Below are 26,048 nucleotides of genomic sequence, written 5' to 3' on the forward strand. Positions count from 1 at the left end.
TAGAGGACATCCTGCATCGTCAGATCAATCCGCGAGTCTATAATAGAAAGCGCGATAAACATCACGATTAAAATATATTTCACTTATTTGTAAGAATTATTTTGATAATTTTATTTTACATGTTGGAGAGATTTGTGCTGAATATATTTCTCCAATATTGTTGGAATAGAGATGATATATATTTTTCAATATAATGTTTTAATTTTATAATATCAATGATATTTTTTCATTATCAGTAATTTATCGTTATTCTACTAATGATGTCTCTATATTTTATTTTTATGCGAGGGACTGAAATATACAGCTATATAGTAAATATACACGGATTTATGAACTGATCTGACATTTCATACAAAGTATGCTCAAAGAGAGCGATATCGCATCTCAGTGATGGAACAAGATATTTATGATATTTATTCTGTACGCACGTGTATGTACATTATTTTTTTGCCTTTACAGGCGCATGCAATACTTACTATATTGATATACGATATCGAGAGCTTGTATATAGATATTTGATTTAAAATAATACATTTTTTATATAAATCTCATTACGCTCTTATACATGCTCGAAAATTTGAAGAAAGTTGAAGAAATTATGTATATATGTAAAATTTAATATAATGAAAGAGAGAGGATTTTTTTCTTATCGAACCGACCTCGAACATTATATTGTAATTATATGGAAAATGTCCTATCTTTTATTCCATTGATATTGGAAAGATATTATTCTCTAAATTCTCGATATCTTTTTAAAAACAAAATTATCGGAATAATTCTTATAGATAAGTGAAATATAGGTCTTCATTTAATGTTTCCCGTTCCTTTGTTACGGCGATTTCCTTCTCACTATTCATATTATTATCAGATTATCGGCTTTTTGTGTAATGACCCAAAGTGAGCCGTTATCATTATTATGACACACGAGAAAGGTCGACAATTAGTCTTTCCCGTATTCAAACCGCAAAAAGTTTTCTCGTCCCGCCACTTTATAATTACAATTCATCTTACAGATCCTGGACGATGCGATTAGTTTACGACGCGAGTCTGTTCAGCGAGGACGCATCTTTCGAAAGTACGGACGGGCCAATATCCTTCGACACGTCGCATTCTTACGTCGGTACTATTTTAGGTGAGTCCAATTATATTATTTCTACATATATTTCTCTATACATAATCAAATTGAAGAAAATATAAATTTAACTTTTAATTAGGTTCACATATAATTATTAATTGTATTATTAAATTAAATATTATTATTAAATTAAATGGTATTTGAATTAAAAAATTATTGAATAAGTTATATTTCACATGAGACAAATAGAAAAAATTTAATTTATACAATTTTACAATTGAAGAGAACGTTAGCAAAATACATAATACGCTTAGATTGAATTTAATATTTTTTATATATTTTATATAGAATTTTTCATTCCATTATCATTTTATTCTCATCTCAAACAAATCAAATTATATTATTTTAATTCTACAGTAAATTTAGGAATAAATTTATATTTAACGATTTGATCAATGTATAGATGAAATTATACCTCGTTGTTATTAATTTAATTTAAAAAAATATGCGTTATGATAATAACGCAGAAAAATATATATTACAAATATTATGCTGCATTGATCTCGTTTGTGATCGATTATTTTTTCAAGTTTTTAAAATGTAATAACCATACGTAATACTTTTTTGCAACTTTTGAGAAATTTCTCTATTTTCTCTACGTTTGTCTCTGCATTATTATAAAAAGTATAGAAATTATTTGCGTTGATTAAGCAAGAGAGAGAGAGAGAGAGAGAGAGAGAGAGAGAAAAGCGCAAAATGCGTGCATCAAAGGGACTAATTACGTTTGCGCGTAATTCCTTGCCCAAGCCGGGGATCTTGATTCGAGATTATCGAGATAATCTCGACAATCCGATAATCTGAAAGCTCTCTCGCATCGCGCGTCAACGTCATATAGCTGCATAGTGAGAGAGAGCGCCGTGATAGTCATTGCAGCGCAACCAGATCAATATTTATACACGTTCACTCCGCGTACGGGAATTACATTGCGTAAACGAGACGTATTATCCGTCATTAGCGGCGCGGCGCGATCGCTGGCGAAAGAGTGTCAGCACATTTTGAGATTAGGCGTGGCTACACATGGCTGACGAGCGTGTCCGCGACAAAGTAATTAGCCGGGCATCCTTCAACTTCAGCTTCGTGATGGATAGCGTGTATAGCCGCCCCGTCTGCTATTCCGGAGGCGGTTTTCGCGAGCACATGTGCGGCCGCATTCGCCTGGTAAAACCTCGCACCTGAGGGTGCCTTGTTTAATCCTTTGATGCACTCTATCCGCCTCCACATTACGGAAAGACTCCGCTTAATTATAATTCAATACCGGTTTCTCTCAAATCGCGATAAAATCGAAAATTAGTTTAAAAAAGGTTCCTTTCACTCTTAATTTAATAACATCGCAAATAAAGGCTGGACGTCTCGCAAACACGTTTATTATAATTAATTACGTTTTATTTTTTATATTCTTTTGTAATAAATGACAGAACTGAGGAGGATTTTCAATTTGCATAATTGTAATAATTTATATTTATTTTAATGTATTGTATAAATAATAATATAAATATAAATGCATATACTTTAAATATTTTAATAATTTAGTTGGATATTAAAATTCTATTCATATGCTCCAAAAAGTAAAGTAATTAATCAACGAAAAATAAAGTTTTTTTTTTATTGATTTTTTTTATCGATTCCTCAGAGATCTAGTAGTTTCAGTATCAGCAAAGAACAACAAGAAAATTATCAAAACTTCAAAATTACGCTCAGAATTCGCTTCACTATTGTATAGATCTCTATTGGGATATTTACTAATATTTTAATAAGCCAAAATTTCGAAAATCGCATGACAAGAAAATTATACGCGACGCATGAGGTTATTTTAACTCCCAAAGTGCATCAGAGGATTAACGCTTTGTTTAACGTCATTGCGTAACCGCAGATGGTTTTCCGGCTGAATACGATTTCAGTAATTCATTAAGCACGCCCTCGTTAGTTCGCGTCGCTAATGTGCCCATAAATAATTGAGTTTGTTCCACGTTACGCGAATCAGAATCTCCCTCTATAGAAGAACAGAAATAATCTTTCTTGATTAGTCCTTACAAAAACATCTTAATGATTTATTAGCACCGTGTTTAGTTATCCATGTAATTAACTAAGCCTAGACCTTCGGATATTAGGGCGTCACAGATGGTTGCGATGAGAAGCCTTACCGTTTTGAAGTATAATAGACTTGATTAGAGTAGACATATCTACTCTATATAGACACTTATGTGTTTAAAATTTGTAATATTAACTTTTTTTTATTAGAATTTTTTAATTTTTGATCGTTTTTAATATACTAATCTATATATTTTTCGTATAAGAGATAAATGTGTCTTTGAGTTATATATTGTAGTTTTTCAATCTTTTGTTATCAAAGGCTTTATAGAACTTTTCACAATGAGAAATATAGTGGAAGATATAATTTGTTGTATTTATTAATAATATATATAGAAATGCATTACAGTTTATGCAATAGGCTAATTTTATCTTGTGAATTAGGTGATTAGGTTACTGCTATTCTCCTGTAGGAAGGGAAAAAAAGCGTTATAATAAGGCTTATTAAAACTTAATAAATAATAAAGTAATAATAATAGATGAATAATAATCTATATAGATATATAAGCTTTGCAAGGCTGGAAAGGGTCGATTAGATCGTTAAATCATTAAGTCGATCCGTGATCCCCTGTATGTACTGAACTGGTATCAGATATTCTCCTCATAATTTCACACGACTCTCATCGCGACCTGGAGCGAAATCAAGAAATAAATTTCGTGTTCGAATGAGAGCGTATCTCGAAACGGGTCGCGTGCGCCTCGCCGCGATGCATCGAAATGCGCGACGTAATATCGACGGAAATGCAGGCCGAGCCATCGTCGATTTCAATTCGAAATTATCGTAAACCGCGCATGAATCGCGGGAGTAAGAGGGAGAGCCATTTTGTGTAGATTCTACAAAAATTTGAAATTTTACGTGCGAATATCTGGCAAATTCTTACAATATTATTATACGTGACATGAGCAATATAATATAAATATAATAGCTATATAATAGTATATAATTATTATATTATATTGCTGTGATAATGATGTAAATAGTATCATTTTTTTATTGATTTGCCACTAGGATTACTTTCTCTTACGCGAATAAAGTTTTTTTTTTTTTAATAACAAATATATCGTAATATGTGGATTATTGGTTTATTACGAATAGTCGATTGACATTTTCGGATAGCATGTTATCTTACTCTTGTCTCGCTCGGCGCATTAAACTAGGAATCTCATTTTCGTCGTAGTTGTCGTTTGGAAACGTGCCAGATTCACCTATCGGAGATACAGCACACGGGTGCTGTCCCTGGAGAGGTCACGAATAGGGAAGGGTAGTGTAGACTATAGACATTTAGTAGGGAAATAAGCATACGTATGTCCATAGTTGTGACTGTAACTGTTAGAACCCATAGCTAATGTTATGTGCTTATGGAAAATGAAAAATTTAAAGACCGATCCTTCATAGGTATAAAATTTCCAATTTTTTCGGATCATAATCTTCATTTTCACACTACGATATAGTAAAAACATTTTTTTATTTATTTTATGTGTATTATTACGGTTTAAGAAAATGAACACACAAGTAAATATCAAGTTATCGATAATTTTATTTATATATGTAGAAGAAATATTTTATTGAACTCAGATTGAGATGTTTTTAGTACTGCAAATGATGAAAAGATTCTTTTTTTTTTTTTCAAAATAAATATGAAACTGTTATTTTAAGCGTAGAGTTCTAGACGAGAACTGTCATAATCTCTAAATATTATTTTAAATATGAATTCAGGTCAAACTTAATCCATTTCAAAAATTTTGATTATAATTGAAAAAAAATCTTTCGATAAGAGTTAATGCGTGATAGAACTGACAGAAATCTATAGGCACGACACTGTGGCTAGGTTCATCGATACAATTCACAATAGATGATGCTGGTGCATGATCCGATGCCCGCAAGCGTTCCTGCAGGAATCGGACGATGCAAGAGGGAGAAAGAGGAGAAAACGTGGTATAATTTTGGCGTATACTGCGAACTAAACGTAACCGCAAGTTCGCGAACGGGTCAGAAACTTGATCGTGAATGCGGGCCCGTCGTTTCGCCGGATCGTGAATCGCGCTGCTGTTTCGACGACCGGGATTGCGGGAAGTTGAATCTCATCGTAATAGCGTCTTGCCGTAGTAATATCCGGACGTCGTAGTCTTCACTTGGACGACTTTAGGGCTAGGGCCGCGGTTATGGCATCGTACGCGAGTTTCCCTAACGAATGTTCTTGTACGCTGACAAATTTCCGCCGGGAAATCGCTTGAACTCAGCAGAGGAGAGCTCACGTTCCTTCATTAATTTATTGTAATTGTATCTGTAAGTTGAGAGATGGGATTATTATATCAGTATCTATCTATATTCACTTGAACGTGTTGGATTAATAGAAGAGAATATTAAATCAATTCTACCGTTAACTTTATTTAGAACACTAATCACTAATTATATTAATCTCATTCATTTTACTTACTATCGACAGGTATAAAAAAAAATACAGTCATCAGGGACACATCTAAATTTATAACTTGCTCTATTTTCTTGATGTATTTTTAATAGCCAAATTATTATTAATTTACTGAGCTATTATTCTTCATTTATTTTACTAATCTTGTTAATTATGTTATTGTGAATATCGTCGTATGTGAATCTAAAATAATAATTCAAAGAGTATCACTTTTTAGTGTGATAATTTAGGAATTATGATTATATTAGTATACCGCGTGTATATTTGGGTTACGATGCAGAGTGAACGCGCCGATAGGAATTTACTGATCAGAACTAATTAAATGTGTCGAGATAAGTGGAATTAATTATGTACGCTACGTGATATCGAATCCTGCGTTATACCGAGAGTTCGAGAAAACTTTATCTTTCCCAATAAATACTAGAATCTCTAATATATTTAATAATGAATGATGATTATTTAATAGAAAAACAGAGCATATACATAATATATTAGTTCTTGAATAATAAACAATTAATAATTAAAAAGTTTTTACGGATAAAAATATAACAGGTAACCGAATTGCTTTCTCTAGATAAGAGATTCCTAAATTAACGGAAATGTAATTTAGATTAAATTGATGAGAATGTCTCGGATTTTAATAACTTAAAAATTGCTACGCGAACAATGAGCTCATTTAAAGTCTATATAATCTATTAGTCCGCGAAAAAGTGATGGTCCGAAGATAACCAGTATAGTTATCTTGACTTATCTCAATGTATTTGATTAGTTCCGATGTCTGGTACGAATTCGTCCGGATGGAGTTTCCCCTCGGAACGTGCATTCACTATAACCACTATAAGCCTTAAGGTGCGTTTGCATTGCACACGAGCACCAGCTATTTCCCCTGCTCGTAATAGAAACGTTTAAACTACTGCAGATGAATTCCTTCTACGTCAGTGATCCAGGTCTTTCGTGCAATATTCCCGAGCTCGTTCGTATACCTATATCTCATTCTGTATATATTGAAATATAAAATAAGATGATATAAAAAATAAGGTAAAAATGTAGAAAAGAAAGAGAACGAGAGAAAGAGAGAGGTACAAAATGTTTTTTAAATTTTTTTTTATCGACAAAAAATAAATTAATTATGCCGAGTTAAAAGATAGATGTGATTATCGCATAAAATATATATGAGCAATTAAAGGTACAAATGAAGGAAGAATATAAACGAGTATTCAAATTATTGAAAATTGTGTACCGATAAAATGTAGTATGGATTGTATTTTTCTATTTTATCCTTACTATTTGTACACTTGCTTTTATATATATTTATCTGAGCAAAATGTCAAATCAATAAATGGTATTAATGTAGCTTATAATAGCGATACAGTAACCGCATATAGTATATGGAATATTGAAATGTACAAGCTTACCTGATAGAACCATTTAATTCACATCGAAATTCGATGCGCGAAATTAGATTGTATATCGAATGCGGTTTCTTTAGATACACACAATTTCAGATCTGCACATTCTCTCACTGTTCGCTATATTCCGCTTTTATACATACGCTTTTTTTGCTGATTTGCTAGAATGAACGCGAATGAACGCGAATTCGTTTGTTTCTTTCGACTACCGTCACAACATAACAAAATTCGACCATTCGTGCTCGCATAGCGTAAATACACCTTTATAACAAATTCATTCATACTTGTGAATGCCTTTACAGCGAATCAATTCGTTTGCCGGTATTCGTTCGCTCGTGTTTTCACGATACAAATGCATCTTCATCGCGAGTATACATTCATTTAATCGCGCCTTTATAATATAAGCTCATCTTTACCAGAAATCCATCTATGCATTCATGCTCGTATATTTCAAGCGCGCTTTTAATCTGTGCAATATCTGAATCTATGCGTTCACTCATGCTTACTCGTGAAAACCATTCGTAAAACTCATGCTACATAAATATAACTTTACACAGTGAGAAAAAAAATTGTGCGAATTTACAAAGCCGATATTTTTGCTACTGCAAACAATCGCGAAATCGATCGTATATCGATGCAACGCTAAATTTTATTAAAAGATAATTTGTCGCGTTAAACATGCTATTTGTTTATGTTCAATCTGATATCTGTTCATACGAAGACAATCAATAGTTTTGTTCATTTAAACAAATTTTTGTTCTCAATACGGAGACAAGACTCATTTGTCCGTCGCTCCTTTAAACATAACTAAAAGAGCCGTCGATTCTGGCATGGACAAGAGACAAGACTTTATTAATCCTTCACGATCGAATGTCGAGAGCTGCACTCGATGTCGAACTTTGATGCATAGGATCCGGCTGTAAGCAATTCGATGCTACCCGCCGCCGCTGTTAGAGAGAAACGGGCACGTAATTTATTCGCATTTATGCATAAAGCGGTAAGGACGAGATAACTCGCTTATCGGGATATACATGCGATCGCAAAGTGGTGAAATCGTTAATTATCTTCGTGTACATTCTTCCCATTCGCGACAGCTTTAATTGGGATAACGTTATTTCTCGCTATAACCGATTACATCATTGCGAAACTCAAATTATTTTCATTTTCGTTGCAATTTTCTCTGTCTTCAATATCCTTTAAATTATATTTTATTCTGCGTAATTCAAAATTTTGGATTATTTTAAAATCGTGATAAAACGTTCTGTATTACTATTTTATGTTTCTTTGCAAGATATTATTAAAAAAGGAGGATAAAATTATGATTGGCCCACAGAAATAAATTAACATGTAGAAGAAACCAATTTACTTTCAAGGCATAACATTTCTTTATATATGTCTTTTGTCAGAAAACTTGTTAAATTATATTATATGTTATTACATATATAATATTCGTCGCAACAACGTTATGTAATCTTCCTGGTTTATATCGCATATTTTAATCTTTTAAATATGTGGATATTACTATGTTTTTTGCATTAATCAACTTATATTTTCTATCTGTGAAATATTTTTTCTGTACAAAGTTGAGTGACAATATATATTCAGAACAGCGTATTATTATACATGTACCGATATCATCATGTCATCATATATCAGAGAGAGTTGTCACTTCTCGTGAAAAACCGATAAAATTGGGAGAATTTATTCCTCCTGAAAATCAGGATGGATCTAGAGTATTTCAACAAATAATTGAGATTTTGTTACCTCTTTCTATTTTATTATAAATTAATATCGTTTTTAAAATGAAATTTATTTCTCTTTTTATAAGAAAATTAAAACGATTTAATTCACACTTTTAATTAGTGTTAATTAAATCGTTTCGTTGTTAAATCGCAGAATGTTATCAAGAAAATTTGGCAAAATAAAAAATTATAAAACTGTTTTGGAAGATCTAGGGAATTTTATAAGACAAAAAGACGAAACTTATGAAAATCTCTAAAAAATCTCTTACAAAATTACACGATATAATAGTAGGTAATTGCGAAGATCATTATAATCAGTATCGAACCATATTATGATAATTGTTACGCTAAATGGCGATATAATGATTCGACATAGGCGCGGTTGTATTCAGAGTGACTGTCATTTAATTTATCAAGCAACCGCGCGACATTCGAAATTAGTAATTACACGTAGAGCGATGCGGTAATTAAATTAATTAGACTTTTTGGCGTATTCGCGTCCGCGTCCGCGCGCATTGTAAACGGCCAACAAATCGCCACAATCTGCTAGCTGGTTGGCTGCAAACTCGGGCCTGATAGCCGGCGCCAGCAGTGGTCCAGGATAACGCGTATCAACGATAATCCGATTAGCGATTAAACTTGCCTAATTGACGGTATACGCGTGTGTAATTGCATATCCGAGGACCCTCGATTTCCGATTCACGATAATGGAGAATACTCGGTACCATTAGCAAGTAATCATCTTGAAAAGTTCGCGAACGAGCACAAACTTACATCAGCCTGCGCGATATTATGCTGATAAAATATTTACTGTGTTATGTTCGAGTCGTATCGACATTACGTCTTTTATTGGGATAAAAATGCAAATTATTTTTCAAGGAGTGCAATAATAATTGTGAAAAATATCTTAAAAATTTCTTATGAAGAGATATAATGATTTATATATTGTTAGAATTTATGAAATTGCGCGTAATCTTTTATTTGATAGATTCTTTACTGTGTAATCTATAGTGTTGAAAGCATCTAAATTTTTGAAAGAAATTAGTCTATTAAAATGTTTTTGCTCCCAATTGAGTTAAGTAAAAATCAACATCAGATTGATCAAAGAATGTAGATGAGAGGATAAAGTGCGATGGATGCGAGATAATCCGTTTATGCATTTTGTTTGTTTCTTTGAGCAAAAATAGGAAAAAAAAGGATAATAAATTTTCAAGTATTTGTATTTATTCACGCAAAACAAAGGGTTGGTGTGAGCTTTGTGTCGCGAGTTTTGTAATACTTAAAATTCAATTACGGACAAAGCGCGCTCGTTTAAATCTCCGCCAAACAAATCTTACTCTCGACCACAAATCTCTTGAACGTTAATGTCTTTTACGACAAGTCCCGAATTAAATGTAGAAGTTTTCTGAGTTAAACATAAAAGTTTTCTACTAAATTTTTTCTTCACCTTTCTAATATGAAGTATCTGTAGTATGCTGTAGTATTTCCTGCAAGCGAGGAGTGTCAAAAATATCAGAAGGATATGCTTTCAATTATAGTGAAGAAATTTAAAAATATTTCTTTATACTTTTTTCTGTTTTTTATAATAGAATGAATATTAGATTCATATATACTATTTTTTGAGTGTTATATTTACAATACGTTTTAATGTTTTAACAGAATCGGTCGATTGCGATTGATTATTTAACATGAATTAAATCTACCGATTAAAAATTTATTTAGGATAATATTAGGACTGACTTTAGAGAGTATTATATATTTATTATATCTTACAAATTTATCCGTACTTATTTATTAAATAACAGATTACAGAATAATAATAGATTTATTGTTTAAAATTTTTAGTATCAAACTTTCAATATCTTTAATTCTGTTTTGTGATAAATATTCTTAATCTTTTCTGGTTTTTTTTTTAATTTGTCTTTTCGTTCTCTTTTGAACTATTGCATTTCACGTTTAATTACTATTCAAAATTTATAGAATTTAATAAAATTTAACAATTTAATTGCGACGCTAAATTTAAAATGTTTTAAATTAAAAATATTAATGTGATCGATTATTTTCTTTAATTAGTTAAATATTTGTATATTTGTTAAAATTTTACTGGATTTGTTTTAATTTCGAACTTTAACGTTATATTGGTATCGGCAGAATGGACTCAAAACATTAGTAAAGTCATTAGTAAAAAAATCTATACATAACGATTTTTGGTAAGCGATCTTGTCATAAAGATGTTGGATATACATATTGTCATCTTGCTATGCACCGGATGGGCGACATACTTTCTTCGAAATAGACCGCTATATTCGCGAGATATTCGCGTTGCAAGAACGACGATGGTGTCTGCGAATCGATCAGGGGATTTACGAGACGCAAAAATTGCCGGGCCATTTGTCATAGTCGGTGGAGAATCCTGCGTCGTCTCCCAATAGACGAAATTTCAAAGTACCGCGAGTAATGTCGGTTCTTCCGTGCTCCTTCGGGGGTATAGCCTCGTTGGAAAGTAGGCCAATCCCGTCTTCTCTCCGCCCTGTGTTCTCCCGTAATAGCTATAACGATATCTTGCCGTATTTCGTCTCTTGGCATATCGTAGGATGCGGCGCGACAGAACGGCATTCGAACTGCGACAACACGAACGGCGAAATGCGCCGTGCAATCTCTCCTAGCACAAAATGCACTTACCGCGATGGCCATTGTTTCCACGGGTTTGCGGCGAGTTTAACTCTTTAACGGACGATATATTTGCCGAAACGTTTGCCCGCCGCTTTGTTCCCTTGATGAAGGAAAGCCTCTTCGACGGTAACTTCACAGTCGAAATGATTCTAATTTCTCTTGACAGTGAATTCGCTAACACAAAAGCTATCTGCAAAATTTGTTGTTTTACATTTGTAAGTGTGCACTTAACGTGGGCTGTGGTTGATTAATATACGATTAGAAGAAAAGGCAGGAATATCAGAGTATTATTACATTTTTATCAAATTAATCGTTTTAATCTAAATGCTGCATTATATTTTTATACAGATATATTTGGCAAATTTAGAGTTCTTTTTCTCTCGATATTTTTGTGTTTTAAATATCTTGATAAATAATTCATCCGCAAAATTATGTTGAAAGAAAAGTCACCTTCGATTAGATATAAAGAAGATTTAGATTTTTACATAAATTTCCCAAGTTTCAATTTGCTTAAACCATGCAATTCTCATATACATCTTATTGCACGCTATTAATATTGTCATTAGAAAGAACTTGTTTTTATTTTATGCTATGATATGCTTTAATTCTATTTGATCTTGATGTAAACAGATGTCAACAGATGATAAATTAAACTAATAAAATATATTTTTTTTTGGTCTTGTAATTGAATAATTAAAATCATACTCTTTCTCTCTCTATTCTCTTTCTTTTCTCCATAAAACAATTTATGATACATTTTATTAATTTTCTCTTATTATATTTGTTTGGTCAATCAAGTATCTTTTTGGATTCTTGTGTATTTGGAGTATTTTTAATGTGGCACAGAATTTTTTCGTAATATCTTTTTTGTAATAAATTTATAGCACGCGAATAAATCATAACGCGTGCTTGATTAAGTGATATGATTTACTAAGAATTCTGACGCGGCAACTAGAACGCGAAAGGGTAGTAAGTTAGGTGAGATTAGTCACGATCGTAGGATGAAAGTCCTTCTGGCTGGTCGCCAGTTTGTCTTGACATATTCATAAGCGGAATATATCGCTTTTCATTCGAAGGATACAAATTACGGGGACAAAGGAATGCGAGTTTATAGTTATGGCTATACTCTGGCTAATTAAGCCAAGATTTTAGAACTATATCGCTTATTATCAAACATCAGCCCAAGTGCTGATAAAAGAAAATGCAATTTTCGAAATGCACTCTTTGCAAATCACCGTATGTAAAATTCGCGCATTTAAATAAGCCTCCGCGATATTTTTTGACAGACGCGCTGCGGCTCATTTTTATATTCACCGCTATATTTCCGCCTCTGCTTTTGCTTTGAAAGCAGACTTTCTTACCGCGAAGCTTTTAAGTAATAGACAATGCTATTCTATCAACTAAAAGTATAGTAACGCTATATTTATTTTGAGAAGTAAAAATTGTTTTTGAAATAGAATAAAAAACCTTTAATTATATAATATTAATTATAATTTAATATTATATAATAATGATTTTTTATTTTTATTTTTTGAACAGTTTTTTTACTTTTAACCATACTTATAGAGTATTTACAATTATAATAACTATATTTTTACTTTTATATATGCAAAGATATTTTTTATATTTATAGATCAATATGAATATATTAAGTCTACGTCAGACTATTTAACACGCTCGTAATCAAGTATAGTTTTTGAATATAAAACCGAAGTAAATGAATATATCGATTCGAGGCGGTTGGTCAGATTTTTCCGTCTGCAACGTAATTCGAGCCGATTTAATGACATGTATTCCAATAGTCAATTAACAAACTAGCCGGCATATGCTCGTCGATATATCGACGACCTGTGCGCGTTCGGGTCCGTAATTTGCCGCGATGATCAAGAGCGGAATATTTATTACTTTCGTCGTTCCGAGTGTCGAAAACGGAGAAAAACAATAACTAGTTTCGTCGCGTGAGATTGCATCGCTTTCCTTGCTTGCGAGTCGATTAATCAAAGCAAGCGGGAGTATCGAAAGAATGAACGTCGCCTTTAATCAAGAGGCAAATAAAATTTGTATAATACACTTTATCGAATTTGAAATTTATTTTTATAAATATATAAACACGAACTTTATATGTTTATTCGTATATAAAATACAAATGCAATAATAATCAATGTAAAATATATTTTTTATATTTATTATATATACATATATATATTTATATGTATATAATATTTTTTAATACCGTCAATATTACTGGACTCAAATTATTAGATTCTGTTTTATTACTGAATCACTTGTGATTATAATTGTAATTATCGATGTGGCAATAATAAGTAGCGTTAATTTTATATTAACACTAATAAATGATACGTATTATACCACAATGGCTCACTAGAATGAAAAGAAGTTGCGTAATTAACAGTCCAGCGATAACATACATTTTTAAATGAGATATTTTTCTGCTTGCATTAATTGGCAATAAATATAATTTTAAAATTCGCGAATAATTAATAAAATTAAAATACTCTATATCAATATTGTCTGGATTAATTTTTATTAAATAAAATCTTTTTAATCTATAATTAGAATGTAAAATAATTATACAAATTAAAATCATTTGCTACATGAATTGCTTTAAAAAAGCATATTTTATAAAAGTAATATTTTATATGCATACATATATGTAATCACAGAAATGAAAATAAATTATCGATACAAGTTTATCTTTTAGGTAATTCGTTTGACACTCTTCAGCAATGTCTACGTGAATAATTACGAATCGCGAAATTTTTTCTATAATAAAACTAGCCAATAAATCAAATCCATTATCTTATTTTAGGTTTAATACAATTTAAATTTATTTGCAAAATCGACAATCAGGGCAGATTCGCAAATCAACAAGAACACCAAGTACTTGGAATATAGACATATACGTGTAGGAACATGTGTGCTTTGTGCCCCTACATTACGTCGACAATTATTTCGTGCGTTTAACTCGCAATAGGTCAATCGAGGGTTAAGCAACGCTCATTAGTCTAACAATAAGTGTCGCAATATCTTTTCAAAAGTACTACTTTCGATTACGTTAATCCTACAAGACAGTGCGAAAAAATATTTTCAATATGTGTGCACATTTATAATAATATAAGCATGATATTATACATTGCACAGAGAAATTAATTTTAGTCATTGGAAAAATTCTATTATTCTCCCAGTAAGAATTAATTACACATACACTTTCTTTATTTATTTCTCTCTTTCTCTCCCTTTATGCAGGATTCATAATCAACTCTCAGAAACATAAAAATAAATCAAACGAGTACGCTAATAGAGCGGCTACATCTCTAGGATTTTATGCGAGACATAAATCGGTCGACGAGAGTAAGACGAGAAAATTACGATATGCTTTTCAATCTCAAAGAGATTGCTGCATGGGAAATTGGGCACGGTTTAACGAAGAGTTATCTACGACAGTAGATTGTAATATATATCTTGAAAAAATTAGATATACAGCGTCATATTTTTAACATAGTGGCGATGATTTACATTTATACTACGTTATATATCATCGTTCGACTTTTTGAATTAATTAACTGCAATAAAATTTTTCATACAATTAGAAGAAAAATTGAGGGCAAAATTATATTTTCAAAGTTCAATTTAAATTGTTACACATACCTGGGGTTTAGCAAAACGTAAATTACAACACTTTTTAACAGAATTTCTATAAAAAATATAAGTCGAAATTATTTCGCAATTTGATGTTTATACGAATGAGACGGATGAAAAATTATAAAGTGCAATTCTCAAAACTAGACTTGCGCATTCAAAATATATCGCTTATATAGCCTCTTTGTCTCAAGTTTTGTCAAACATTATATCGACATTGTAGTCTGATTGCGCGAAACAATTTGATATTCAAGTGCTATTCGCTGCATATCGCTCTGCGAATGCGAGCATATATGCGAAGAACCACCGATAAAAGACCACTTTACACAGCCACGATTTTCACTGCGTATTTCGATGCAGCAATCGCGCGAGTTTTCACTATGTCTACGTTTTGTACGATCGGCCGAAACTGGCCATCCATATGTACCGCTTTTACGAGAGAATCGAAGTTAAACAGAGCGCCAAACGAATTAGAATATAAAGCGCGAAAGAAACAAAGATAAAAAGAGAGTTTGTTGTTACGCATTCGTATAGAAATAATTTTATCATGCCGCTGGTAACTTTACATTACAATAAAAGTATAATCTAGAATCAGAGTTTTTGAATTAATCTCTGTACACGCACGAAGGCAATTTATAAACTTCAAGATAATAATTGTTGCTCCTTGCTTTGTTTTACACAAAATCTGCCAATTTGAGATAGAATTGTCAGTAATATTATGTTAATTAATTAATCGACATTTTATTTATATACTGAGAGAATTTTCTCTTAGAATTTATCCTGAAAATGGTAATCGTGGGACAATATGGTATGGAAAGAATTTTATGAGAATTTCTTTAATTAATATTTATCACAATAAAAATAATAATATCTATCACAATAAAATATAAAACATGTTTGATTAATTTTACTAAACTGCATGGTACCATATCATATATTGTCTCACGATTATCATGATTTTCAGGGTAAATTCTAAGAAAAAATTCTCTCTGTGTATATTATATATATATATATATATATATATATATGTATTATATATTTTATTTATAAATTTAATTTATATAGCGCGTTCTGGATTATAAATTTTTTTAGGAGAAAAAAAATACGCGGAAGAGGAAAATTCTCTCGATTCTCGCGTGTGGAAATTGGATTGGACGCTAGCTAAGTCATGTCGATTCAAATGAATGCGATCGTCGCTCCGCTACCATAATCCGATTGTTGATCGATAAAGCGTAAAAACTCGGTCGCGCTTTCTCGTGCGTGTAGCATTGTTGCGCTGTCGCGAATCGACGGACGCGTCGCGATCGAACCGATCCGTTAGCCGTTCAGCGTTCTAAATTGGATTTTTCCACTAACGAGTCCGAGAGAGCTTTTCCTCCGTGAAAGCTCCTCGCAAACCTTCTCGAACACACTGCTCTCTTCCCCGGTTGCCAAGCTCTTCTCTTCATCCCTCTCCGCGCTTGAGAGCGCGCGTCTTTTCGTCTCATCCCTTTTATCGCCGCACTTTTCCGGATCGCACATCCCCTTCCTTCCTTCCTCTCTCGTATTCTGCATCTCTCTTTCTCTTTCTGTCAACTTTTCTTTGTTTAAAAAAAAATTTTTTTTTCTTTCTCCTCGTTTTCTTCGTCTCTCCGATTAGGGCGGTCGCTCCGTTTCCATAGATCCGCTTTGCCACTTCTCGGGATTACACCGAGCCAAACGGTTCGCTTGCTACGCGGATTCTCCTGCGAGAATTAAGCATCTCTAGATGGGAGAGAGATGCGCATTTTCGCATCTTTCTGACGCTGCTTTTGTTCTCTTCTCGCCGGCGGCAGATAATCTCGCTACATCTTGCCGTGCGAAATAATAATGATGCTGCATTTTAATTTCCTGTTTTATTTTTGACGCGAGCCTTTTCACACATTAATATCATTTTTATATTAAACGTAGGTCGTTGAAATTAAATGATTTTATAATTATTTTATTCGCACTTGACAAAGAAATTGAATGATATTTTTTAACTAATGTATATAAATATAATTTTTCATCCCTTATATCTCACATACACGTTCATTAGTATTCTGCGACAATTGCTTGCTGTTATATTCTACTTATAATGATTAATTAGCCGGATAACTCATAACACGCGATATTATCGAAGTTAACAAAAAATCGCGATAGGGACTCTTCATCACGTTTCGCCAAGGGAGCGTCAAATTCGAACGTATTAAGTTTGAAAAATGCAGACTGCAAGGCTTGAATTTCGGCCTGAATTGATCGGCGAGAGGAGAGACTATTAAATCGCGCTCTCAAACGGCCGTTAGCCAACGAGAACGTTTCATCGCGGAAGCACCAAATCGTCGGATGAGCCCGTCGATGAATAAGTATGAACGAAAACACGCTACAATGCGTGATAAAAACGAATTCGAACATGAATAATTCATTAATTATCGACGATAGCTTTCTCTTTTTGCGTATCTCGCCTTTATCGGTTTTTTTTTCTCTATGATCCTCCTACGCTCGTTTTCTCTCTCTCATTCTCTGTATATGTGTCTCGCTTTCTTTTTCTCTCTTTCACCCTATTCGAAATATTGCCCAGGGGGAATTTAGCCCTCACTTCTCTCTCACTTACACATTCACACACGTATACGTCCTCTTTCTTTATCTCTATTCACTCCGGGCTCTTACAATCATTCAGACTTGAGTGGTTCTTTTCCTTCAAAATTATTTTAGAAAGTCAATTTTTAGAATCTCTCTCCAACTTTTGTGCCGAATCCCTCTATCGATTTATTCAATTCAGAGAGATTTACATAAATGTAAATCTGAATAAATAACTTATTAGATATTTAAATATTAATTTTTTTACACGCTAGATGTAAGACTTTTCTCTGAATCTACATTAGGAATCTGTAACTAATAAATGACATATGTCTCCTATTTTCATTGTCATTTATTTTTATAAGCTATATATAATATTTTAGTATATTATTTATATATGATTTTATATTTATAATACAATTAAAGTTTGTTAAAAATTGAAGGCAATGCCATTATTGCCAGCACCATGTAAATGAATTAAATATTTTCATCCCTTCGATTTCTGCTTCTTTTCCGCGCGGTTTCCCCGTCTCTCATCTGTTACATTCAATCCCTCGTCTCAAAGTCATTTTAATTTGATCAGCTTCTTCCCCCCGAATTATACTTTTGAAATTGATTCTCTGGAAAGAGAGGGAGAGAAGTGTTTCTCTCGCCTTTTGCGTCGACGCGTAAAACCGTGTAAACGTGTAATTTGACTATTGCAACCGCGCTGAATAATGTTTCGCGAACGCGCGAAACACCGCGATGAATAATTGATAAATCGCCAGCATACACCACAGCTGGAACACGGTTGTACACGTACGTACAATGAGTCGGCAGCCGGATTGTGACGCGAGTTTAACACCGCGATTTCTATCGCGCCGGTGCACTCAAGGCGAGATCTGGTCAATATAACATAGGCGTCATAAAAGCACTACATAATATGTATAATATATGTTTGAACGACGTCGCGCGAAAATAGAAGAGAGTTCTCGCGAAACAGCAGTTTTGTACTCGGATGAAGTTTCGCGATTTCGAAAATTACACGTCGTCTATCCAGCTATGTGTAATAATTTTTTTCATTTTGTCAGTTAATTTAGATGAAGTTTTTTTTTTTTGAAGGGAAGAAAAGGGGATTTATAATTACAAATTTTGACGTAAAATTTTGCGATGCTTGCGACAAAATGACAATCAAAAGTTTCATACATCCGCGTTTCATCGTACTTCACTTTTCCTCTATTTATTTCCGCATATCTCGCGGTCTAACACGTGTCCTATATTTTTTTGTATCAATTTTTCTTTATTTTCCCCGGTCGACGTGCACGATCTACTTTATCCGCTTTACGCCTGTCCAAACTGTCGCGTCGGGATGAGACTCGATTAAGCTGCAGGACGCAGATTCTTCCTTTCTGTTTTTTTTTCCCTCTCGAGCAGCCGGCAGTCTGGTCATTCCGGACAAAAGCTATCAAAAGGGCACACCACTGGCGGTCATACGCGGACAGTTTTGTAATCCTCGTACTTTTGTTCATTCTTCATTCCCTCATGTTGTTTCCTGCTCTTATGACTCCTGCTTCATATGCCTGCTTCAGCATTCATATTTTTTGCTTTGTAATCGCTATTCTCTCTAATCGCTGTTCATTAATTTCCACGTTCTTTATTTTTATCTTTTCGTTCGTTCTTGACGGAAAAGAAATTATTATAGGAAAGAAATAATATACCACGCTCTTTCCAAAATTACCATATTCCTTTTATTCTTTATGGTTTCTTTCTATCCTTATTGCCGCGTATTAATTTAAGATTTGTTATATGGTATGGTTATATTATCAATCTATACACAGAGAAAATCTTCTCTGAATTTACCCTAAAAATCATGGTAATCATGGGACAATATGATATGGAAAGAATTTTATGAGAATTTCTCTGATTAATATTTATTACAATAAAACCTAATATCTATCACAATAAAATATAAAATATGTTTGATTAATTTTACTAAAAGTATAGTAAAATTTACTAAAAGTATGTTAAAATTAATCAAACATTTTTAAAATTCCTTCCATAACATATTATCCCCCGATTACCATGATTACCATGAATACCATGATTTTCAAGATAAATTCTAAGAGAAAATTCTCTCTGTGTATATTTGTTTTGATAGATTTATTAATTATTATGCGATTATATCATATATTATTTCTTTTTTATCTTCTTCATAAAAGAAAAATATTCTTTCAATTCTCTTCTCACACTTTTCTTTTACATTTTTATCTTGCTCTTGTTTTAAATCATTTACAAGTTTTATCTTGTACATATAATCAGTACTTTTCTAAAGTATTTATTAATTATCATCTAATTACACTATATTTTGTTCATCTTCATCTTTCTCGGTCCTCCGTCATCGAAGAAAAAGCATTCTTTCAACCCGTTTTTTTTCACCCTTGATGGTCGTTGCTTTTATTCCTCGCTTTAACGCCACGTTGATACGATCGTACTGGGTGTAATTAGTATTTTCCTAATGTATTTGTTAATTACCATTTAATGATCGCGTTTTCTCCGTTTATCTTCATCTGTCTTTTTTGGAAAAAGAATTTCCTTCCGTTTGCTTCTCTCACTTGCGTGAACTCTCACGCTCGTTCGCTGCAGATTAAGCCGCGTTCTTTTCTTTGAGCTATCAAACGTGGAAAAAAACCCAGATGAAATGCTATCAAAAGCGCGAATGCTCATAGACTACCGCTTATAAATTATTGATTCTTCACACTCTTTTTTTTAAATAATATATATAATAAACTATTTATTTGATGCACGGTTGAACTGTAATGAAGTAATTATTGCTACATCAGAGCAGTCAAAAATGAAACATAAAAATTGAAACATTGGATTTTTTATGCGCTAACAAATGTATTTCGAAATATCCAAATCGATGAAGTGCATATACGATTATATATCTTTGTAGCGTTAAATAATGTTTTTATTTAAAAAAAATTAAAATAAAATATTTTAATATATTTTTTTGCGAGCTATATTAATTATTACTTTAGAGATATCCGATATATCGATTATTTAATTTGTTATCGTAATAGTTAAATTCACAGATCAGAAGATCTGATCTCAACCTATGTCAAAGTCAGGATGACCGAATTTAATCTGACGATATTATAGCCTAGAGTTTCCCCATGTTTTCCTGCGCGTTTACTTTTTCTCCCCTTTCACATCTTCCATCCAAACTCTGCTCTCTCTGCTATTGAACCTCTCGCGGGAGGTCTACTTTTCATCGGCAATCTCCCATCGAGAGAGAGAGATACCGTCGCCACATCGATTACGTTTCAACTCGTCCGCGGGGAATCGCCGTTCACGCTTACGCTATCGCGAGAAATGGGATCGAATTAGTCGCGGAAACTCCATAGAGAAAGAGAAAAGGAGATTTTCTCTCTTTTTTTTTTAATAGAAAAAATAACCATGGAATTTTATCTTAAATTCGCTAGGCATCTCGATATCGCGCATTTCTTTCCTTCCTAAGTTCTAAGTTCTAATTGACAACGTTCTTGCAGTCTGAAAGGAGCAAATATTCTCACAGTATATTTTAAAATCGCTTGGTATATTTTAATCAAGAATTTCATAAGCAGTTTGTAACTTGTGATCTTTTTTTTTAGATTGCAGGATGCAAATATAAATAACAAATCTTTCTATTATACTTTATTTCAGTTTATGTGATAGTTTAATGAAATTTTTATTTTGCGATATATATTTTTTATATACATATATACATTATGTAAAGAGAATATTAAAGAACTGTGAGATAAATGATACCGCAAATTATAGTTTCGCCAAAAATTTAATTACAGAATATACGGAAAGAATATAGAAAGAAATGCAAAAAATATACAAAGAATTTGGAATACTTTAAAAGCGAATTTAAGTGTACACAAAAAGAAGAAAGAAATATCTAGATATTAATTCTCGTTGTCATCTGAATTCTTTCAGCTTCAAAAGAAGAAAATAAATTTTATATTAAAGTTATAATATTTAAATATTGAAAATTTTAATATTTATTCAAGTGACGTGTCTACAATATGACAAAAATGAGTCTGTTTTAATCTTCTATAGAAATCAATTAAAATAATATCAAATTATCTAATAATAAATTGATATCTAATATTGCTTATTTTAATTTTCAAATCAAATATGTTTTAATAATTATTTCGTAAAATGATATTTGATTTAGTACCGCTATTTAATATTTAAAATATGTTATTTATTAAATTTATATATTTATATGTATCATATTTTTATTTTTAATTTAAATTAAAATTATAAGAATTTGATATTTTACTTAATATCTTTATTTTTAAATTGAAAACTATAATTTATTTTAAAAGAATTGACAAAGAGTAATCTAATTAGTTTTTTCGTATTTTTTCACGCGCTGTTTTTATTTGAGCGTAAATTATTTTCTTTTGATGTAGCTAGGAGTCAAATTATATTACGATATAAAAATCTCTTTCGCGATTGTCTCTTTTATCAGAAAGGATAGAGTATCGATTACTATGAGGGGTGAATTTACGGATCGACTTCGCGCCAGCAACCAAAGAGATCCAAACAATTATACTTGTAGGAAGTAACACGCGGCCGTAAATTTCTCTGACTTTGCGATAGCACTTTAGTCGATTTATCTTCTCTCTAGTAATAGTCCAGAATATCGCTTATGATTGACGATTGGAATTTCTGGAATCCACCCATGTTTTACTCAAACTCGCTTCGAGTCAAGAGGCGGCGATTCTCAGAGATCGTGATTCTCCTTATATCTTCTACATCCAAGGTTCTCGTGTCCCCTTCTCTCTTTCTTTCAATCTGCAATTTATTTACAAAAATATATTGGAAGGAAAGTACGCATATATTGAACGACAATCTCAGTACTTGATTCGTTCTGGGTCAAAAAGGCAGAAAATAAAACAGAATAGAGTATATATATTTGGGTACTCAAAGTTTTTGTTTAAAAGACGAAAATATTTTAACTCCTTATCTAAAACTAATCTATTAAAAATCCAACAAATTTAGCACTATTTTATTTATCAGAAAAAAATTAATTATTTATAAACATTATTTTACTGAGAAAAGTGTGCTTATATTTATAGCTCAAATTATATAAAATTATATCGTGGTTTAACAATCATGATAAAGCAAGAAGAAATTTCTTGCTCATAGCTGTGACAGCAAACTTCGATTTCTAGAAATTTTCACGGAAATCTGTCGTTTCGTTCAGGAAATCGAGCTACTCCAATGGAGATGAAATTGCGCAAAGCGAAACGAAGTTATGACTCGTCGCCGTATCCTAAATACCTGGCAATCCATTCTAATTCCGTTCGAAAAGTTACTACACAAACGTCTCTCTCTCTCTCTCTCTCTTTCTTTCTTTTCTTTTGCCTTGTGCGCCCTGTCTAACTTTGGCAAAGTCGCAAAAAATTCATAAGAAATAATGAAAGCACGCCGACACGGAATAAAGGTTTCTACAAATATAATTACCCCGACGGTAACTTTATATGCACCGTGGGAACGAGTCTCCTGCAACCGCGGTTCGCCCTCGTATTTTCGCAGATTTAAAAGGTAGCTTGGGGTTACATCGCATATACATTCAACGCGAATCCGCCTCTTTGCAAAAACTATTAATAATGAATTTAGCGGTTTTTGTGCAAGCGTTATTAAAAGAAGACGGATTGCCATGGAGAAGTGCTATTAAATATGCGTGATCAGATCGATCTATATCTATCACATAGGAATAATTAAAAATAAAATAAATACTAACTGTATATTTAATTTTTGAACTCAAAGTTTAAATGTTTTTTGCGAAAATTAAGGCCTGTGTAAGTCGTAGAACATTTTCTGAGGGCGCATTTTAAAAGTTTCTTCGAGACCTACAAAATGAGCCCTCAGCGAATGTTCTACGATTTACACAGGCCTTAATTTTTGAATTTAAAGTTTAAACTTTTAAACGTTTTAAACGTTTTTTATCAAATTTTCGATTTAATATTTTTTGACAGAAATCAGCTGATTCAAGCGTTAATTTGCTTATTAATTTTTAATATAATTTGTTATAAAAGTTAAAATAATATGTTTGAAATAATAATTTGTAATTCTTTAAACTCGATTAATATTTTTGACAGTTATCAGCTGATTTCTGTCAAAAAAAATTATTTGATTTTAAAGTATTATATAACATATATTTACAACATTATTATTTTAATTATTATAACATATGTTTATTTTAAAATTTAATTAGCAAATAAACACTTTAATAAAAGCTGATTTTTTAAAAAATATTATTTGAGTTTAAATAAACTTTATATTATCGTTTTAAAAATATTATTTTTAATATAGAATTGAAGAATGGGGCGCGCGTAGCGCGCCTTTGTTTTTATTTAGTACAATATATAAAAGGGACATCAAATATATATTTATTAGAAATAAGTATATATTATATGTAAAAAGAAAATTTAAATTTTATAAATAAAACAATAAAGATAAAGATAAGTTTTATGCAAAAAGAAAAAAAGCGTTTATGATTGTTAAGGTTTATAAATTATAATGTAATTATGAATAAAGAGATTACAATTTTATCAATATATATATATTTATTACAAATTAATTATTATCCATATTATTTGGATCGATTTATTTCTTTTACTATAAAAATAATAAAAATTGTCATTATTGAATGATGGAATTTCTTTTTCTTTCGATAAATTCGATTACTTACTTCTTATTGACTGGCGTCGTTTTCTTTTCTCTTTACAGAGGACGAGAGCGCCTTGGTGCAGGGCGTCGTTACGAAAGATGGTCTATTCGACGGTAGCGTCGTGACCAGATTCGAAGAGTATTACATCGAGCCGACGAGTAGGTATTTGAATAAAAATGAAGACACGTCGCCGCCCTATCACAGCATAGCTTATCGTACTTCCGACGTTACCATTCCGCCGCATACATCGTGTGCCAGTCATCAGTTGCATCAAGAGGGAACTCTTCGTGATTCCTTTGATAGGTGAGTCTATCCCGTTTTCTCGAATAGTAAGCAGCGATCATCAATGTAGACCGACGACGACGTAAATCTCCTTTCAGATTATGTAACAGGATTTAAAATTCATGGGTGATTTTTCGTGCCATCCCGTTTGGCGTATTTTTTGTCAAACCAGGTCGACTATGTTTCTAGTTTGGATATCAAACGAGACGATGTTTTTCACAGAATTTCTTAGATTATATCTCTAATGAAGATTGAACTCGAATTAGTCTTTAAAATATTTTACAAGTGACTTTTTAACAGTACATTAACAATCAAATGGCAAACTTTAATATGATCATATGAATTAAATCATGCGAAAATTTCTTTACACATAATTTATCATGTACTTATTTTACATATAATTAAAAGCAGGTAAAGATTTAATAAGTACACTTTTATTACGATAGTTTATTTTGCGTACATTTTGCCGTTCTATTTCATGAAAATGTATTCGCACAGAGGAAATGACAAAAGAGCGTATATTGTTGGCAAATGTGGCTATAATTTAGACACGTGTAAGAAAATTCCCGCCGGCTAGGATTATCATATATTATGCGCGTTCTATGTCAGTCTTCATATAGCAAACTTTAAATGTAAATTTAAACTTCACGATGTACGTTGTCTGTTTCTTCAGATATAGGTATAACAACTCTCAGGCATTCTACGAGCCCTTACTCGGCGAACACGTTGCTCTGTACTCGAGGGAAAACAACGCGAAAGTACTAACATTGGAAACGAATAACGAGGATTACATAGATGAGTGAGTATTTGTATTTTTTAATAAAATATATCCGAATCTTTCTTCTGGTTTTAGTACGTTAATAATATGTTAGTTATATTTATGACGGAATAATTCTAAAAAAAAGTATCTACTTTTCACAATTAATATTTGATGTTCTTATAAATGATGTTTTTATTATATTTAATTTTTTTATTCAACTGACAATAAGATTACAATTTTTTATTTAATTTTTGTACATTATTTTACAATAATATACAATTAATACTAAATATATCTAATATTTTGTTAATACGAGATATACATAACTTTTATTATATATATATAAGAAAAATTATTACTGAAAAGTATAAAAAAATTAGAAAAAAATATAAATGTAATGCCGCGCGGTAACATTAATATATTTCTTCTCATGGTCCTCGAATGCAACTTATAACTTATAAGTTTTTTTTTTAATAACTGATTTAATTATAAAAGAAAACATGGAAAGAGCTAAAAAATTTCAACATTATGCGAAATGCTAGTCGATTTTATTCTGGGTCAATTCAATATTAGTGAAGTAC

The 26,048-nt window shown here is 31.9% G+C and overlaps 1 protein-coding gene across 3 annotated transcripts in view; it reads left to right on the top strand.

The window, feature by feature from the left end:
* The window catches only part of LOC145934657 (disintegrin and metalloproteinase domain-containing protein 10), a 64,914-nt gene that overhangs the window by 25,063 nt on the left and 13,803 nt on the right, over positions 1-26,048 (top strand). For all 3 annotated transcript variants that reach the window (XM_083035269.1, XM_083035288.1, XM_083035278.1), the window contains 3 exons: positions 1,014-1,132; positions 24,485-24,728; positions 25,381-25,506. In XM_083035269.1, coding sequence (XP_082891395.1) covers positions 1,014-1,132; positions 24,485-24,728; positions 25,381-25,506 — 489 coding nt within the window. The remainder of the gene's footprint in view (positions 1-1,013; positions 1,133-24,484; positions 24,729-25,380; positions 25,507-26,048) is intronic.

The sequence above is a fragment of the Prenolepis imparis genome, unplaced genomic scaffold (genome assembly GCF_030444845.1).
Source record: "Prenolepis imparis isolate NDT839.2.m4 unplaced genomic scaffold, iyPreImpa1.0 SCAF_1, whole genome shotgun sequence".
Classification (NCBI taxonomy): Eukaryota; Metazoa; Arthropoda; class Insecta; order Hymenoptera; family Formicidae; genus Prenolepis; species Prenolepis imparis.